The 16,102-nt window shown below is 56.6% G+C and overlaps 2 protein-coding genes across 2 annotated transcripts; both read right to left on the bottom strand.

Annotated features, from left to right (window-relative positions):
• Positions 1 to 8,387: 8,387 nt before the first annotated feature.
• LOC132340493 (rano class II histocompatibility antigen, D-1 beta chain-like) lies at positions 8,388 to 10,953 on the bottom strand. The gene is made up of 2 exons (XM_059871514.1): positions 10,527 to 10,953; positions 8,388 to 8,818 (listed from the first exon to the last, which is right to left on the bottom strand). Exons 1-2 carry the CDS (start codon positions 10,951 to 10,953, stop codon positions 8,628 to 8,630), a joined length of 618 nt encoding a protein of 205 aa, XP_059727497.1. The 3' UTR covers positions 8,388 to 8,627.
• A 903-nt stretch (positions 10,954 to 11,856) lies between these two features.
• Positions 11,857 to 15,793, bottom strand: LOC132340492 (zinc finger protein 250-like). The gene is made up of 3 exons (XM_059871513.1): positions 15,619 to 15,793; positions 13,897 to 13,957; positions 11,857 to 12,601 (listed from the first exon to the last, which is right to left on the bottom strand). The coding sequence occupies exons 1-3, from the start codon at positions 15,791 to 15,793 to the stop codon at positions 12,004 to 12,006; spliced, it is 834 nt and encodes a 277-aa protein (XP_059727496.1). The 3' UTR covers positions 11,857 to 12,003.
• Positions 15,794 to 16,102: the final 309 nt, after the last annotated feature.

The raw sequence follows: 16,102 nt of genomic DNA, 5'->3' as shown, positions 1-16,102 counted from the left end.
TTATCTTAATTGGTGATGGAGTTTGGATTGGTTGACCAATTGGATCTGTCTGTATTGGACTGTCTGTGAGGGGGTGAGTTTATTAATTAGTACAGAACAATACAGTATGGTAGGATAAGGTGATTGATCAGCCTCCTGCAGTCATGGAGTCAATGCTAATCATTTCCATGACAGCCCTTGGCCCCCATCACTCAGAGCCTGAGCTGCTTGAGGTTTGTTCTGCTGGCAGCTGGGGACTGATGATTTTTCTTTCAGCACTGGACAGTCCTTGTTCCAGTGCCCCCATTTCTTACAGGGTGCACTCTGCTCCTTCTCCGCAGGGGAAGCTTTCTTGGGTGACTTTTCCTGAGCTGCCTTCTTGCTGGGTTGGGATGAACTCTTTCAGTTGGGCCCCTGTCTCAAAACACCTTCCAGGCACCCTCCAGCAGTTTATCTATGTCTTCAACTCCCTTTATCTGTTCTTCTTTTATCATTTGAAGCCTGACCCACACAAAACAAAACCAGATGTGCTTCACCCTCAGCTGATTCAGGATCTACATCAGTATATTTGATGGCAGTTTCTCTTCACCTGTTTAAAAAATCAGTGGCTGATTCATCATCATTTTGCCTCACTTGCTGAAGCTCTGACCAATTGACAGCTTTAGAGACCCCATGTTTTAACCCCCATTCCACGAGGCTTTGATATCAGTTTAATTTTGCCATCTGCTCGGGTGTATTTCCATCCCACCCCGGGTTTCCAAGGGGAAATCTCTCAGTGACAGCGCCTTGAAGCAGCTCCCTGGCTGTGCTCGCCTCAAGGAATGTTGGGATGGCTTTATTGACCACTTGTCTTTCAATGGGGTCAAGGGATGTGTCTGACACAGAGTTCAGAACAGACCAGTCTGATGTATATAGAGAATAATCATTTATTTATTTATTTATTTAAATATTTATTTATAGGCTGTATGGTGCACACATGAACTGATAGATTATATTGCACCAACCAGCAGCTACAAGGAATCACTGATAATAGCAGTATCAAATACCATATCAAATTTCTGGTGATCAATAGCAATGTGTAAAAGGCAATACAAAAGTGCAAAAGGCAATGCAGAATTGCAGAAGCCAATTATAAAATTGCAGTTTATGACTCGGCTCTGCTGCAGGCACAGTGGAAAGCTGGAAGCTGCTGAGGGGACTCATTCACCCCTGTCCCCTGTCCCTGAGTGTCCCTGAGTGTCCCCAGTGATATCACCCCTGGAATTCCCATCAGGATTTGGGACATCATCAAGGAAAATTCCCAGAAATTTTGCCAAATTTGCCTCAAATACTGCACGAGGAGGGCACAGGTGACAGCAGCAATGTCCCCGATGATGTCACTGCCATAATAATTTCACGGTGGTGACATCACCATCCCTACAGCAGCTTCGGGATGTCCTCGATGGCTTTTTGGCACTTCTCAGTCACCACAGGGGCACTGGAGCTGCTGGAATCACAACTGAAGATGTTGTTGATGTCATCAAGTGCCCCTAGCAGGTGATCCTTGGCCAGGCAGGTGTTGGCCACCCACAGCCGCTCAGCCACGGCCACCTTGGCTGGCAAAGCCTCGGGGACATCGGGGGACTCCTCCTCTGTCCCCTCCATGGTGTCTACGATGTCCCTGAGCAGGCGCTGCAGCTCCCGGGGGAAGGCGGTGGCTTTGTCACAGGTGGCCACCAAGTGCTCCAGCAGCCCCAGGGCGGCCTCCACCTCCTGTCCCCTCCTGGTGGCCATCAATGCCTGGCTCTTGGCCACCACAGCCTCTCCCATGGCCATGGTGGCCGCCAGCATCTCGTTGGTGGCCACCACCATCCGGGCCTTGAGTGCAGCCACAGTCGAAGCCCCCTCCTCCCTGCCAAGGGCCAGTGGCAGCTCCTGTTCCATGGCCACCATGTTCTCCTGAGCTGTCCCCAAGCAGGCGGCCGTGTCCTGCCAGTCCCTGGCCTTGGTGGTGGCTGCAACGGCGGCCTCAGCAGTGGCCACCTCCCTGCAGGAGTCACAGAGCTCGGTGGCCTCTCTGGCCAGCCAGTCCCATCTCTCCACAAGCCTGGCCACCGACTCCTGCCAGGTGCTGGTCACAGCTCTCACATCAGCCCAGGTGGTCTCAGGGGAGGCCCTGAGGGTGGCCAGGGCCTGGCCCAGGGAGGGGACACCAGAGTGGCCCAGGGAGGTGACACTCCTGTGGTTCAGGGTCCTACACAGGATCTGGGTGAAGTTCTCTAGGTCCTCATGCAGGGTGTTTGGGGACTCATGCAGGCACTTGGCCCGGTGTGGCTTGGTCACAGTCGCCACCAGCTTGCCCAGGGTGGCCACCATGGCCACCAGTGCCTGCAGCTGTGGAGGGGACACCTGGGGAGGGGACAGTGGAGGTGTCAGGGACCTGGTGGCACTTGCCTTGGAGGGCTCTGCTGTCCCCTCTGTCCCTTTGCAACCCCCAGTCCCCTCCTGCCATCCCTGTGTCCCCTCTGCAGGGACACAGGGGCATCACAAAGGTGGAACCAGGAACATGGCACTACCACCAGCCCAGTGGCACCAGTTCTGTCCAGGCAGGTGGCACTTGAGGGACTCTTGGTGACATGAGGAGCTGCTGGCACTCGAGGAGCTGGTAGCACATGAGGGGCTCTTGGTGACACAAAGAGCTGGTGGCACCCGAGGAGCTGGTGGTACTTGAGGGGCTCTTGGTGACACAAGGAGCTGGTGGCACTAAAGTGTCCACAACTCTCTCCAGTGACATCACTGCCCTGATGACATCACAGTGGTGACATCACTGTCCCAGCAGCAGCCTTGGGATGTCCTCAATAGCTCTTTGACACTGCTCAGCCACCACACAGCTGCCAGGGTCATTGGGGCCACCATGGTCACCACAGGGACTCAAGAGGAGGTTGTCAATGTCCCCAAGTGTACCTGGCAGGTGATCCTTGGCCAGGCGGGTGCTGGCATCCCACAGCCACTCAAACTTGGCCACCTTGGCCACCAAGGCCTGGAGGACGTCAGGGGACACCTCATTTATCCCCTTCAGGATGGCCTCGATGTCCTTGAAGGGGCACACAATGTTCCAGTTGAACAAGGTGGCTCTGTCACACATGGCCACCAAGCGCTGCAGCAGCCCCAGTGTCCCCTCCTGGTGGCCACCATAGCCTCTCCCATGGACTCATTGGTGGCTGCCGCCACCTGGGCATTGATGGTGGCTATTTCTCAGGCCACCTCCTCCTTGTCCAGGGCCACCATCAGCTGATGGTCCGTGCCCACCTTCCTGTGGTTGTCATGGAGCTTGGCGGCCTCTCTGACCAGCCAGTCCCATCTCTCCACGAGCTTGGCTACCAGTGTAGTCAACAGTCCCCAGCAGGTGATCCTTGACCAGGCGGACACTGGCCTCCCACAGCCGCTAGGCCATGGCCACCTTGGCCACCAAGGCCTTGGGGACTTTGGGGGATGCCTTACTTGTCCCCTCCAGGGCAGCCTCGATGTCCCTGAGCAGGCGCTGCAGCTCCCAGAGGAACGAAGTGGCTTCGTCACACACGGCCACCAAGCGCTCCAGCAACCCCAGGGCCGCCTCCACCTGCTGTCTCTCCATGGTGGCCATTGTTCCCTCGCTGGTGGCCTCCATGGCCTCTTCCCTCACCTGCGATTCAGGTCTGGCAACCACCTCAGCCCCCTCCTTCCCGTCCAGGGCCTGACCCAGCTCCATCATGTTTTCCTGAGCTGTCCCATAACGGGCAGCCTCGTCCTGCAGCTCCCTGGCCCGGGCAGTGGCCGCCTCAGTGACCATCACCCTGCAGGTGTTGCGGAGCTTGGTGGCTTTCCTGGCCAGTCGGGCCCAGCTGTTCATAAGCACAGCCACCAACCACTGCCGTTTGCTGGCCATCATTGTCACATCTAACCTGGTGGTCCATGGGGTGCTCTCGTAGGCAGCCAGCACCTGGCTCAGGGAGGTGACAAGGTCATCATCATCGGAGGTGACACTGCGGCGCCTCCAGGTGTCATCAATGCTTTACAGGCTGATGGAGCTCCTTGGTTAAATCCTCCAGGTCCCTGTGCAGGCACTCTGGGGACACGAACAGCCTCATCTCCTTCTCCTGCATAGGCAGGGTGGCCAGCAGCTTGTCAGGTTGGCCACCACAGTGACCTGTGGCTGCAGCAGGGTTGGAGACAGCTGGAGAGGGGACAGGGGAGGTGTCAGGGACCTGGTGGCACTTGCGGCCTCCTAGGCTGGCCCCCATGCCCTCGAGGGATCCCCTTTGTCCCCTCCATCCCTTTTGTCAGCCTCTTGTTCCCTCTGCCACCGCCTGCCCCTCCCCTCGTAGCCCCTCCCACACCTGCCCCTCTGCCACTCCCTGCCCCCTCTGCTGTCCCCTCTGCCATGCCCCGCAAGCCACCAAAGGGACTCAAGAAGAGGTTGTGGATGTCCCCAAGTGTCCCCAGCAGGTGATGATTGAATAGGCAGGTGCTAGCCTCCCACAGCTGCTTGGCCACGGCCACCTTGGCCACCAAGTCCTTGGGGACATTGGGTGACGCCTCATTTGTTCCCTTCAGGGTGGTCTCAATGTCCCTGAGCGGGCGCTGGAGCTCCCAGGGGAATGTGGAGGCTTTGTCACACGCAGCCACCAAGCGCTCCAGCAGCCCCAGGGCCACCTCCACCTCCTGTCTCTCCATGGTGGCCCTTATTCCCTCGCTGGCAGCCACCCTGGCCTGTCTCCTCACCCAGGCTTCATATTCGGCCATCACCTTGGCCCCCTTCTCCCTGCCCAGGGCAAGACTCAACTCCAGAATGTCTTCCTGACCTGTCCAATAATGGGCAGCCTTGTCCTGCAGCTCCCTGGCCCGGGCGGTGGCCACCTTGATGGCCGCCTTGGTGGCCACCTCCCTCCAGGCATTGCGGAGCTCGGTGGCTTTCCCTGACAGCCGGGCCCAACCATCCACAAGCACATCCACCTACCCCTGCCCGTTGTGGGCCACCACTGTCACATGGTCCCGGGGTGTCCATAGGGTGCTCTTGCAGGCAGCCAGCGCCTGGCTCAGGGGGTTGACAGCGTCTTCCATCATCGGAGGTGACACTGCAGTGCCTCCAGGTGTCATCAGTGGAGTACAGGGTGGTCCGGAGTTCCCTGGTGACTTTCTCCAGCTCCCTGTACAGGTACCTTGGGGACAGGAACGGCCTCATCTCCTCGTTCAGACTGGATAGGATGGCCAGTAGGTTCGCCCAGGGTAGCCACTACGGTGACCTGTGGCAGCAGCATGGCCAGGGACAGCTGGTGGGGGGACAGGGGAGGTGTCAGGGACCTCATGGCACTTGTGGTGGCCCCCAGCCCCCGAGTGGTACCGCCAAAATCCATGGGAAGCTCCAGGATTTGGCCGCCTTGGCTCAATCCCAGGGGGTTTAGGCTCAGCCCGAGGAGATTTAGGCTCCATCCCGCCATTTCCAGGCGCATTCATTCCTCCGTTCCCAGCTGGATTTATGAGAGAACGCGGAGCGCTCTGGAGCCCACAAAATTGCCCTTAACAAACATGGCCGCGCTGCTTCTCTCGCGAGACCTCTGGCGAGAAGCGCCAAACGCTGCGCGGACCAATCAGAATGCATGGCAGAAGTACTGGCAGAAGTTACCCCCGCGTCGGCGTCGGCGGCTGCTTCCGGCTGAGACTCGGTGCATTGTGGGCATTGTGGTCCCGGTGGGGCCCAGCGGCGGCGGAGCGGGGCCGGGCCGAGGCCGCGGGGGGGGCGGGGCGGGAATTTGGGGGCGCCGAGGGAGCCCCGGGACCCCTGCCGGCAGCACGGGATGGGCGACAGCGACCGCAGTCAGCACCGGGAGTGAGGGGAAGGGGGCGGGTGAGGAGGGAGTTGGGGGGAGCTGAGGGGGTTTGGGGGTTCGTGAGAGAGACTTGGGGGTTCTGAGGGGATCAGGGGGGTCGTGAGGGGGTTTGGGGGTTCGTGAGGGGATATGGAGGGTCCTGAGAGGGTTAGGGGGGGATCTGAGGGGTTTTGGGGGGTCCTGAGAGGATGTGGAGGGTTCTGAGGGGCTTTGGGGAGTCCTGAGGGGGATCTGGGGGGTCCTGAGGGGTTAGGGGGAGATTTTGGGGGTTTGTGAGGAGATTGGGGGGGCTGAAGGGATGTGAGGGGGTTTGTGGGGTCCTGAGGGGATGTGGGAGTCCTGAGGGAGAACTGGGGGGTTGTGAAGGGGTTTAGGGGTGATTTTGAGGGATTCTGAGGGAGAATTGAGGGTCCTGAGGGGATTTGGGAGGTTGTGACGGGGCTGAGGGGATGTGAGGGGCTTTGGTGGGTCCTGAGGGAGAACTGGGGACTCGTGAAGGTTTTTGGGGAGATTTTGGTGGGGTCTCTATGGAGAACTGGAGTTGTGAGTGGATTTGAGGGGGATTTTACGGGGTCTTGAGGGGGTCTGGGGGGGTCCTGCAGGAATTTGGAGGGGGATTTTGAGGGATCCTGAAGGGATTTTTTGGGGGTCCTGACTGGGTTTTGGGCATCCTGAGGGAATTTGGGGCGATTTTTGGGGGTCCTGCAGGGATTTTAGGACTGGATTTCCTGACTGGATTTGGGGGGATTTTGGGATCCCCGACTGGAGTTTGGGGTATTTTGGGGTAATTTTGTGTTCTCTGAGCAGAGTTTTGGGGGATTTGGGGTAATTTCGTGATCCTTGAGCAGAGTTTTGGGGTAATTTTGGGGTAATTTCCTGGTCCCTGACCGGAGTTTTGGGGAATTTGGGGTAATTCTGGGCTCCCTGCTGTTGCGGTGTGTTGCAGCTGGGTTCATCGTGCCCACGGAGGGCGCAGCTGCCGACGCTGGGCAGGGGAACAAACGAGATGGGTCCTGGTTCCAGAAAGCTCCAGAATCTATTCCTTACCCCCGGGCAGGAGGGGCGGGATGGGGACGAAGGACCAGGCAAAGGCAGGGCCGGGGGTTTTTACAGGGGATCCCAGGGGGGAGTTGGCGTTGGAGGCAAGAGAGGAGTTCTTAGCAGCACAAGGAGGGTGAGATCAAATTCCTGTCTCTTAGGAACAGGGGCACTCCACAACTCCCTGTTTTTAAATTGATCAATGCATGCTGAATAACTTAAAATAAGGGGATTCTCGGGAATATGACTGAATAGTTTAAAAAACCAAAATGAATATTATTCCGCAAATTAATATTAATAATTAATAATTATTAATTATGATTAACAAGGAATAGAAAAGCATTTGAGTCTTAATCACAAAGGATAAAGTAACAGAAATGATGATACTTGATTAAATGAATACATTTTTACTTCATGAGTTAACAGCTCAATCTCCTCAGGCTTTTGATCTCCTCACCAGGAGGGGTGCAGTTCTTTGATCCCCTCTTCATGAGGGGCACAGACTTTAGTGTTTGGTCTCAGTGTTGGCACTGGTATTGTGGGTGTTGTTATTGTGAAAAATGAGTATTATATGGTTGGCTTTTTGCAAATAATAAAAGGAATATTATGTGTGTTATGTTAGAAAGTTAATCTGTTTTACTTAATTAATGCTGTGTTAATCCTCTTAAGTAGTGTGGTAAATATAGTTTTAGGCTATGGCATAATATTAAAATAGAAACTATGCGATGTAAGATACTTTTCTAACTAGCTCAAGAAAGGGATGAGATGTTCAAGAAATTCTTTTCACAGAGATAACAGCAACAAGACACTAAAATCCCAAAGAGAAGAATTATTGCCTCCTTATCATGAAGAACCAGACTCCTTTCACCTCCTTCTTTCAGACTCCACGGAGCCAAACCAGGATTTACGAGATGTAGGGGGGTAAGGTGACAATAACCAGAAAAATCTCTACTTTGAAAGGAATGTTTGCATCATGTATGAGATTTATGAATATGCAGCAGGCTATTGCTTTTAAGGGTTAACCCTTTGTTAGCTGACATGCTTTTATGAGGAAAGCATCCAAATGTTCATAATTCTTTGCTTTTTTATTGTCCTTTATTGTCCTAACTCTGATTGTCCAAGTTCTTACTGCCCTATTTTTTTATTCCTGTTTTTGTAACTATTTTATTACTATTAAACATTTAAATTTTTATAACGAGTCATTGGTTTTTCACAGGGTGGTGGTGAGGCCGGCTGACTCCTGCACGGGGCTCGCAGCCGCGCCACGCGGGCCCGGGGCAGGGCCAGCTGCAGAGGCACAGCAGGAAGGGGGAGAGGTAGGTAGGTAGGGGGGAAGGGGAGGTTTGGGACCAGAGGAGAAGGAATTGGTGGGAAAAAGGGGAATCTTAAACAGCGTGGTCAGCGCCGTTTTCAGAAGGAGGGCCCAGGACGGCGCGGCCTGCCATGATCCACTTGTACAAGTGGGGTTGTGATGGTTCATTAACTGATCTCAGAGTGCAAAACAACACAGAGGGGATTTCAGTATTCATCAAAACAAATGCACCTTTACTGAGTGCCCACAGCAAATGCGATAGAAGGATTAGAAAGGAGATAAAGGATAGAGAGAGAGAGAGGAAAAAAGAAGGGCTGGGGGGAATAGCTGCCAATGGAGAGATGAAATCCCTGTGGTCCGGCAGTAGATCCGTCTTGTCACATCGAGGAGAATCTCAAATTCTTTGGTTAACTCAGGGGTCTCTTATAGTCCTCTGCTGAGGGGAGAATGGGTTAAGACAACAGAGAATAAGTGTATTGAAAACAGGTATGGACAGTCCATGTTCCAAAACAGGACAAAGCAATCTCAGCAGTGAGTGGGACCCATTGTTTCAGGATTGGTTCTGTGGGAAACCAGTCTTGGTCCAGCGAACACACCTGCAGGCACCACTTGGCAGACATCCCACTTCCGTCAGGCCAGCATCCTGTGTTAGAATTATAAGGGTCTCAGTCTCATTCCTTGGGAGGGGGCTTCAGTCTCCATCCTTGATGGTGGTCATGAGGCAGATGAGGGATCTTCCGTGGGGGGATCACCAGAGTTAGCTCAGAAAGTTCATTTGGCCAAGAGATGGGGAAATTCATGGGCTGTTGTGGGATGGTGAAGCAGGTGTGAGACCGTGGAGGCACAGCAAGCACACCTGCACACAATCACTTGGTGAGCATCCACTTCAACCAGGCCAGAACTCCAGCCAGGGCCCTCAGGGTCTGTCCTGGCGACGGTCATGAGGCAAATGAGGGAAACTTCCAACCGTCTCTTACACAGCAATCCCCATTCCGGGTAGGGAACGGGGGATGTGGAAAGACGGGGTGTGAAGGAGGACACAGGGTGGCGAGAGGATGGCAGTGCTCCCAAACTCCCTCCCAGTCACACCCAGCACCCCCAAACTCCCTCCCAGTGCCCACCAGGACCCCCCCAACCCCATCTCACCCTCCCCAGCATCCCCCAAACCCCTTCCCAGCCATTGCCAAGCCCCCAGCCCCTCTTCCAGTTCCAAGACAGCTCCCTTCAGCTCCTTCCCAGTGGCTCCCAGCACAGCCCAGTGGCTCTCCCAGTGCCCCCGGGGGCTCCCCCGTATCCCAGTGCAGCTCAGGGGGTGCTCCAGGCTGACGTGCTCCACCTGGCTGGTGTAGGTGAGCCTGCCCTGGGGGTGGGGGTTTCCAGCAGCTCCAGGAGCTGGTAGTCCAGTCCCTGTTGGGGACCATGTCGGTGGCCACCATGTGGTCTGAGAGCTCCTGCTGGCCCTGGAACCACCTCACCTGGATGTGGGCAGGGTAGAAATCCATGACGGAGCAGAGCAGGCGGCCGGGGCCGGGCTGGGAACTCGAGGGCACCAGCAAGATGGACACACTGGGGGCACTGTGAGAGGGAGAGAGTGGGGACACACTGGAATCAGCTGGGCAGCACTGGGAGAGGGGAGGGCTTTAGTGGGGTGGAGAGGGACAGGGAATGGACTGGGAGGGAGTTGAGTGGCACCGAGAGAGGTGGGAGAGGATGGGGGGTACTGGGAGAGACGGTGGAAGTCTTGTCGTGAACTGGGAATGGACTGGGAATAGACTGGTAATTGACTTGGAGGGGCTGGTTGGAACTGGGATGGTCTGGGAATGAACTGGGAGGGACTGGAGTGGCACTGAGAAAGGTGGGAGGGGCACTCGGCACTATGAGAGAGCGTGAAAGTCGGAGAGTGGACTGGGAATAGACTGGAAGGGTCTGGGAGGGAGTTGGAGGGACTGCGGTGGCACTGGGAGGGATCTGGGAATGGACTGGGATGGAACTGGCAATGACGTGCGCGGCGCTGCGAGGCCGAGTCCAGCTCGAGGCACTCGGATCTGCGGATCATCCTAGCAACAGATGGGTCATCGGAGGGACGAGCTGTGATTGGCTGAGAGGCGTTATCTCCACGCTCGACCGAGATGGACGCGCCGCGGAGCACTGGGAGTGACCGGGATGGACTGGGATGGGCTGGAGGAGCCACGGGGGGGTCACTGGGTGGGAGAGGATGTCGCGGTGATGGACACAAGGAGGGCTGCGGCCTCTGAGGCGATTCCCAGACTCGAGGGATACTGGGAATTTCAGGAGCTCCAGGGTCATTGGCAGGGCAGGGTCCGAGGGGACGCGCTCTGCCCCGCGCTCACCTCGGCGCTCCACCGTTGTGAACGGGGCATAAAGCTCGTAGTTTCGCCAGCACTGCGTGTCCACCAAAGCCCGGTAGTACTCCATGTGAACCGGGTGCCTGTTAGAGCGCTTGGCATTCATCTCCCCATAGGCGATGAACCCCACGTACACCCCGACGTCGCTGTCCAATATCAGGAACTGCTCCCGGTTGTAGATGAACCTCTCCACGAACCTCACCTTCTCCGTGCCGTTCAACAAGTGACACTCTTCAATCTCATCCCCTGGAACACCCCTGTGAGTGCAGGACACAGCTCCGGGGTGCCCCCCCAGCACTCCCAGAGCACCGGGGGCCAACCCGGATCCCCACTGCGCACTCCCTGTGCCCCACGGCCGCCATGGGACCCTCCTGCCCGCGCTGCCGCTTCCTCTGTGGCATCCTTCCCCCATTTCCCCTTCCACATCTTTTCCCCTCCCACTTCTGGCCGCTCCCAAAATCACTTTAAGGGTCCCGTTTCCCCATTTTCCTAAAAATCCCCCAATCTCCAGCCACTCTCGGGCTCAGTTTCGGGGTCCCCCCTCCCCTTTTCCCCACCCTCTCCCAACTCTCCTTCACCTCCGCCCACCCCTCAGCCCCTCCCGCTCTCCCTTTGGGGGGGTCCCCTCCTCCTCCCGTCCATTCCGGGCTCCCCCCTTCGCCCCCTTTTCCCCCTTCTCCCCCCCTGTCCCACCGCCTCCCGCCCCCCCGCTCACCCGAGAGCTCCGCGCCCGCAGCCGGGGGGGCTCACAGCACCACCAGTGCCACCAGTCCGGCCCCGGCTGCCGCCCCTCGCCCCACGGCCAGCGCCGGGCAGGGGCCGCAGCCCCGAAGCAGCCGCGCTGCGCTGGGAGCACCAGTCCGGAGCGGGGCGGGCTCGGCAGCGCCGCGCGCTCTCATTGGCTCCTGCCACTGCTGGGGAGCGATTGGCCACGGGCTCTGCCCGGCAACCGATGAGGCAATCCAACGCCCCGCGCTCTCATTGGCTGCGCCGCCTCCTGCCTGCGCTGGGATTGGCTGAGGCCTTTCCGGGAGGGTGCAGCCCCGGGGGCGACTTTTCCAGGGAGGGGGAGCCTTGGGGCTCTGGGCTGGTGGGAGCTCAGGTGAGCCCAGAAATGCGTGCCCAGGTGCGCGGGATCTCCGGGGTGCCCGTGGCAAGCGGTGACGCTGGCCCGATGCCAGGCACCCCCAGAGCCGCTCTGTCCCTGCCCCCCGCAGCCGCACAGGGACAGAAAATGGAACCGAGGGTTCCTCCGTGGGGACAAGGACCGGGAGAGATCCCTCAGCAAATCCGGCACGAGCACAACAGACCCGGCCTGGGCACACGGAGGGAATTTATTACCAAGCAAATCACAGCAGCACAAGGAGAGGGCAAAGAAATCTCTCCAACACCTTCCCCCACCCAACGGGGATCACCCGGATCGGGGGTCACCAGGGCTCTGCCCAACGGGGTTCACTGGGGATCATCCAGCGCGGATCCTCCCATGGGGGATGGAGCTGGAGCAGTGCACGAAGCTCCTCCCACACTCGGGACACTTGCAGGGCCTCTCCCTGGTGTGGAAGTGCTGGTGAGTGACAATCTCTGAATTCCACCTGAAGCTCTTGTGACATTCCAAGCACTCATGGAGCCGTTCCCCAGTGTGGATCTTGTGGTTCTTGGTGAGATCAGAGGTCTCACTGAAGCTCTTCCCACATTCCCCACACTCACAGGGCCTCTCCCCAGTGTGGATGTTCTGGTGTTCCATCAGGCTGGAGCTGTGGCTGAAACCCTTCCAACATTCCAAGCACTTGTGTGGCTTCTCCCTGTCATGAGGGTTCTCCACCAGCTCTGAGCTCCGGCTGGATCTCCGGACACCTTCCTGCCTCAGGGGGGTGTAGGCGAGACGGAGGTAGCACGGTCGGGACGGACGGAGACGAGAGATCTCTGAAGCCAGGTCGTGGAACTTGCGGTTTATTGCAAAGGGCGTGGGTGCAGGGCCCTGCTGGGAGCTGCCAGCTGCAGCTCGGAGCAGGCCCGAGAGAAGAGAGAGGATGAGAGGGTAAGAACGTAAAAGGCAAGAGCTAAGAGCATAGAAAAGTAAGTAAGAGCAAGAGAGCAAGAGTAAGAGTAAGAGCGCAAGAGTAAAAGCAAGAGCGCGAAGTTCCCGTTACAATACAATAAATCATCTTCTGTGTTGGATATTCTGATTGTCACTAACCAATCTAGTACAGCATACAAATCCTATAGCATTTACATACAGCCTATAAGAATCACTACATTACCATACTATGCTACATTTTAAACCCTAAAAACTACTCTTTGGACCCCTTCTGCCAAGCTGGCAGGGTCTGCTCGGACCCTTGGACCTGCCTACGTGCAGAGGGTCTTGTTTCATCCAAAGGGGATTACCTTCAGCCGGCCACACCATTGTTTTCCTGTTGTTCATTAACTAAGGGATCTCAAAGCTTGCTTTCATTTCAATCTCATTTATAGTTTCTATATTCTCAAAATCTTTTGCCAGGCAATCATATTTGTAAGGCTTTCCTGTTGCATCTTCCCCAACAGGGGGGCTCTTTCCTCCCTGCAGCTCCCTGGGCTGGGTTTGCAGCCACTCCTCGTGAGGGATCTCTGAGGTTTTTCCTCCTCCTCCATCTGGCCACAGCTTGGCAAGGACAGATCCTGGTTTGGGGGAAACCAAGGTGGGAGCGCCTTGGAGTAGAGGCTCCTCCTGGCCAAGTCCATCTCTAGAAGTCAGCAGGGGTCTTGTGTCCATGGAAATCTCCACAATGTCAAGATTCAGCCCAAAAATCTCTCCCAGGAGTTCCCTATCGCTGACCTCTCCACTTTTGGGGTTCCAGAGTTTTCCTTTCCTTGGGAAGATGGGGGTCCAACGGATCCAAGGGTTCCCCTTTCTCCAGCATCCTGCTTAGGGATGTTCCAGGGGCTTTTGGGGGTCCATGGGGGGTTCATGGGATACTCTGAGATCCCAGGAGTCCCAGGGGTCCCTCTTCTCCAGGCTCCCCCACTTTCCAGCCAGCCGGGGTCCCCCAGCTCTGGGATCGCCCCTCTCTGCTCTCCCCACTCTGGGGGTCCCAGGGGTTCCCCTCCTCTGCTCTCCCAGGGGTCCCCAGCAGCAATGTCCTCCCCTGCCCATACTGGGCAATGGCCACGTGGACCCCCAAAGATTCCCCCAAGGGGCTCAGCCTTGGGGTCCTGCAAGATCCAAACCTACACACACAGAGAAAAAAACCTCCCAGGGAAACCAGATGATATTTGGGGTCAATTCCACAATCTGCAGTCTCCAAACACACCCCAATAAAAAACCCTCTCAGGGCTCCCCTGATAGATTTGGGACAAGCTCCCCCTCCCCTCTCACCTGCAGGATGAGGTGGGGGCAATGGTCCCATGGCTGCGGCCACAGGAGGCACTGGAACCTCCTGTTCCTGCTCCTGCTCCTCCTCTTCCTACTCCTCCTTTTCCTCTCTCCCTCCTCCTTCTCCTTCCTAATCCCACCTCCTCCCCAGTTCCTGCCATCTGTGTATTTAGAGTGGAGACCCTTGCTTGTTTTTAGAACTAGAACAAAGATCCCTGATGGAACAAGGCTTGCTGCTTTTAGTCAGAAGTATCAGTGACTAAAGGTCACGTTTCCTTTGGTTTGGTGCCGTCCTTGTTCCTCCTCAGTGTTCAGGGCTATGGGGTGTCCTTGTGTGCTGCATTTTCCGAGTTCCTCTGGCATCCTTTGGGCAATAGGCTGTGCCCTGGGAGGGATCTTTGTGCTCCTCTGTGACACAGGAGAACCTTCCAGGCGGTTTCTGCGTGAGCTGCTGCTGTGGTGTCACAGGAGCAGTGCCACGTCCCCGGGGTGTTCCCGTTGCCGTGGGACACGGAGGCCTCAGTGCCCAGAGTGGCTCTGGGCTCGCTGCTGGAGGATCCTCCTGCCCGAGGCATTCTCAGCAGCCAGCCCAGCCCTGACGGGTGTCCTTCTGTGCTCGGAGGGCTACAGGCTGCAGACGTGTGCAGCGCAGCCAAAATGATCCAGCACGTGGCTGCTGCAGTTTGCACTCTCTACTCGGTGGCTTATTCAGGGTATTTTTTAACCCACTTGGCACGTAAGTCGAGGCTTTCCATCGGTGCAGCATCTGTGGCTTTGGGCTTGCTGTGTGCTTTGTGTTCTTCCTCTGGAGCTGAGCTGACTTTGGAACCAAATTGCCATGAAGACACCATTGCTTTGGGAGAGTTCCTGCCAGCAGCTGCAGCTGAAAAAGGGGGTGTCTGCAGCCAGGGGGGCTTGCATGGCATTTGCAAAGAGCCCTGGGGGGTTCTGTTCCCTCAGGAAGGGAGTCTGTGCCAGCAGAGCCTGGAACTCCCTCCGTTTGCTGCTCCGGCCAAGAACTGACCCAGCCCAGTATTTTGTGCTGTTCTCTTGCTTGCTGTGGGAAGGGACTGTGGCTCCTGCAGGGATGTTGTGAGAGCAAAATGCTCTCTAGGGGTTGCCTTGCTCCATGGCATTTCCCACCACAGGCAGTTTTCATCCTAACAGCATCTGGTTCATGTTCCCTCTCCCATTTCAGGGCACTTCTTCTGTGGATCCCGAGCAGCTCCTCCTTCGGTGAGTGGGACAGGAACCTTTGGTGTTTGGAATTGTGCAGCAAGTTGTGAGCTTGGCATGTGGCAGGTGAGGGCCAGCCTGGGAGGCTGAAGGAAAGTTCCTGTCAGTGTCTCAGCAGCAGCAGCATCAAAGGGATCCCCGTCAGTTTTCTCCTTTTCTGCTGAAGAGCTTTTGAAGAGCTGCAGGTCTGGCTTTGCAGGCAGAGGATTGCTGGCTGGCTTTAGCCATGGTGGAATGTTGAATTCCCAGCAATAAGTGGCAATGTCGACTTTAGCCCATTGTTAGTTGGAACAGCTCCAAACCCAATTTCTGCTTAGTGCAGCTGGATGTGCAGCTGAGGATAAATAAGGTGAGAACTGAGATTGAACTTCCCGTCCCTCACGCTGCTGTCTGTCCACAGGGCACAAAAGCAGCACCAGCACCTCCTGTGGCTCCCTCTGCTTCCAAAGAGGAGGCCAAAGAGGAGGAAGACAGCAGTGAGCTTCCCACTGTTCTGGGAGACGAGGTCAAACATCCCGTGGTGTGGGAATGCAACAGCGAGGCTCCTGCGGATTGGGACAAGGACAGTGGACATCTCCCGGAGTGGGACGAGGATGGCCAAGCTCCCAAGGCATGGGATGAGGACAGCAGACATCTCCCGGTGTGGGATGAGGATGGAGGACATCCTGTGTCTTGGGAAGAGGAGAGTGAACATCTCCCAGCATGGGAAGTGGACAGCAAACATCCCCTGGCTTGGAAAGATGATGGCGAACCGGCAGCGTTTTGGGAAGAGGATGGAGAAGCTGCAGAATTTGGGCAAGAGGATGAAGAACCTCCCTCCTCTGTGGGATCCTGGGCTGAGCATTCTGACAGCAGCACAGCCCTGCAGCCAGAGGGGAGAGGGGAGTGGTGCCTGATGCAGCTGAGTACGTCTGCTCTGTCCCTGGGTGCCCGAGCAGGGCGCTGTGTGTGTGTCTCGGCATCAGCTGCACCC

Source organism: Haemorhous mexicanus, chromosome 32, assembly GCF_027477595.1.
Source record: "Haemorhous mexicanus isolate bHaeMex1 chromosome 32, bHaeMex1.pri, whole genome shotgun sequence".
In the NCBI taxonomy this organism is placed as follows: Eukaryota; Metazoa; Chordata; class Aves; order Passeriformes; family Fringillidae; genus Haemorhous; species Haemorhous mexicanus.
Note: the sequence above shows the minus strand (reverse complement) of the source record. Positions and strands in the feature narration are given on the sequence as shown.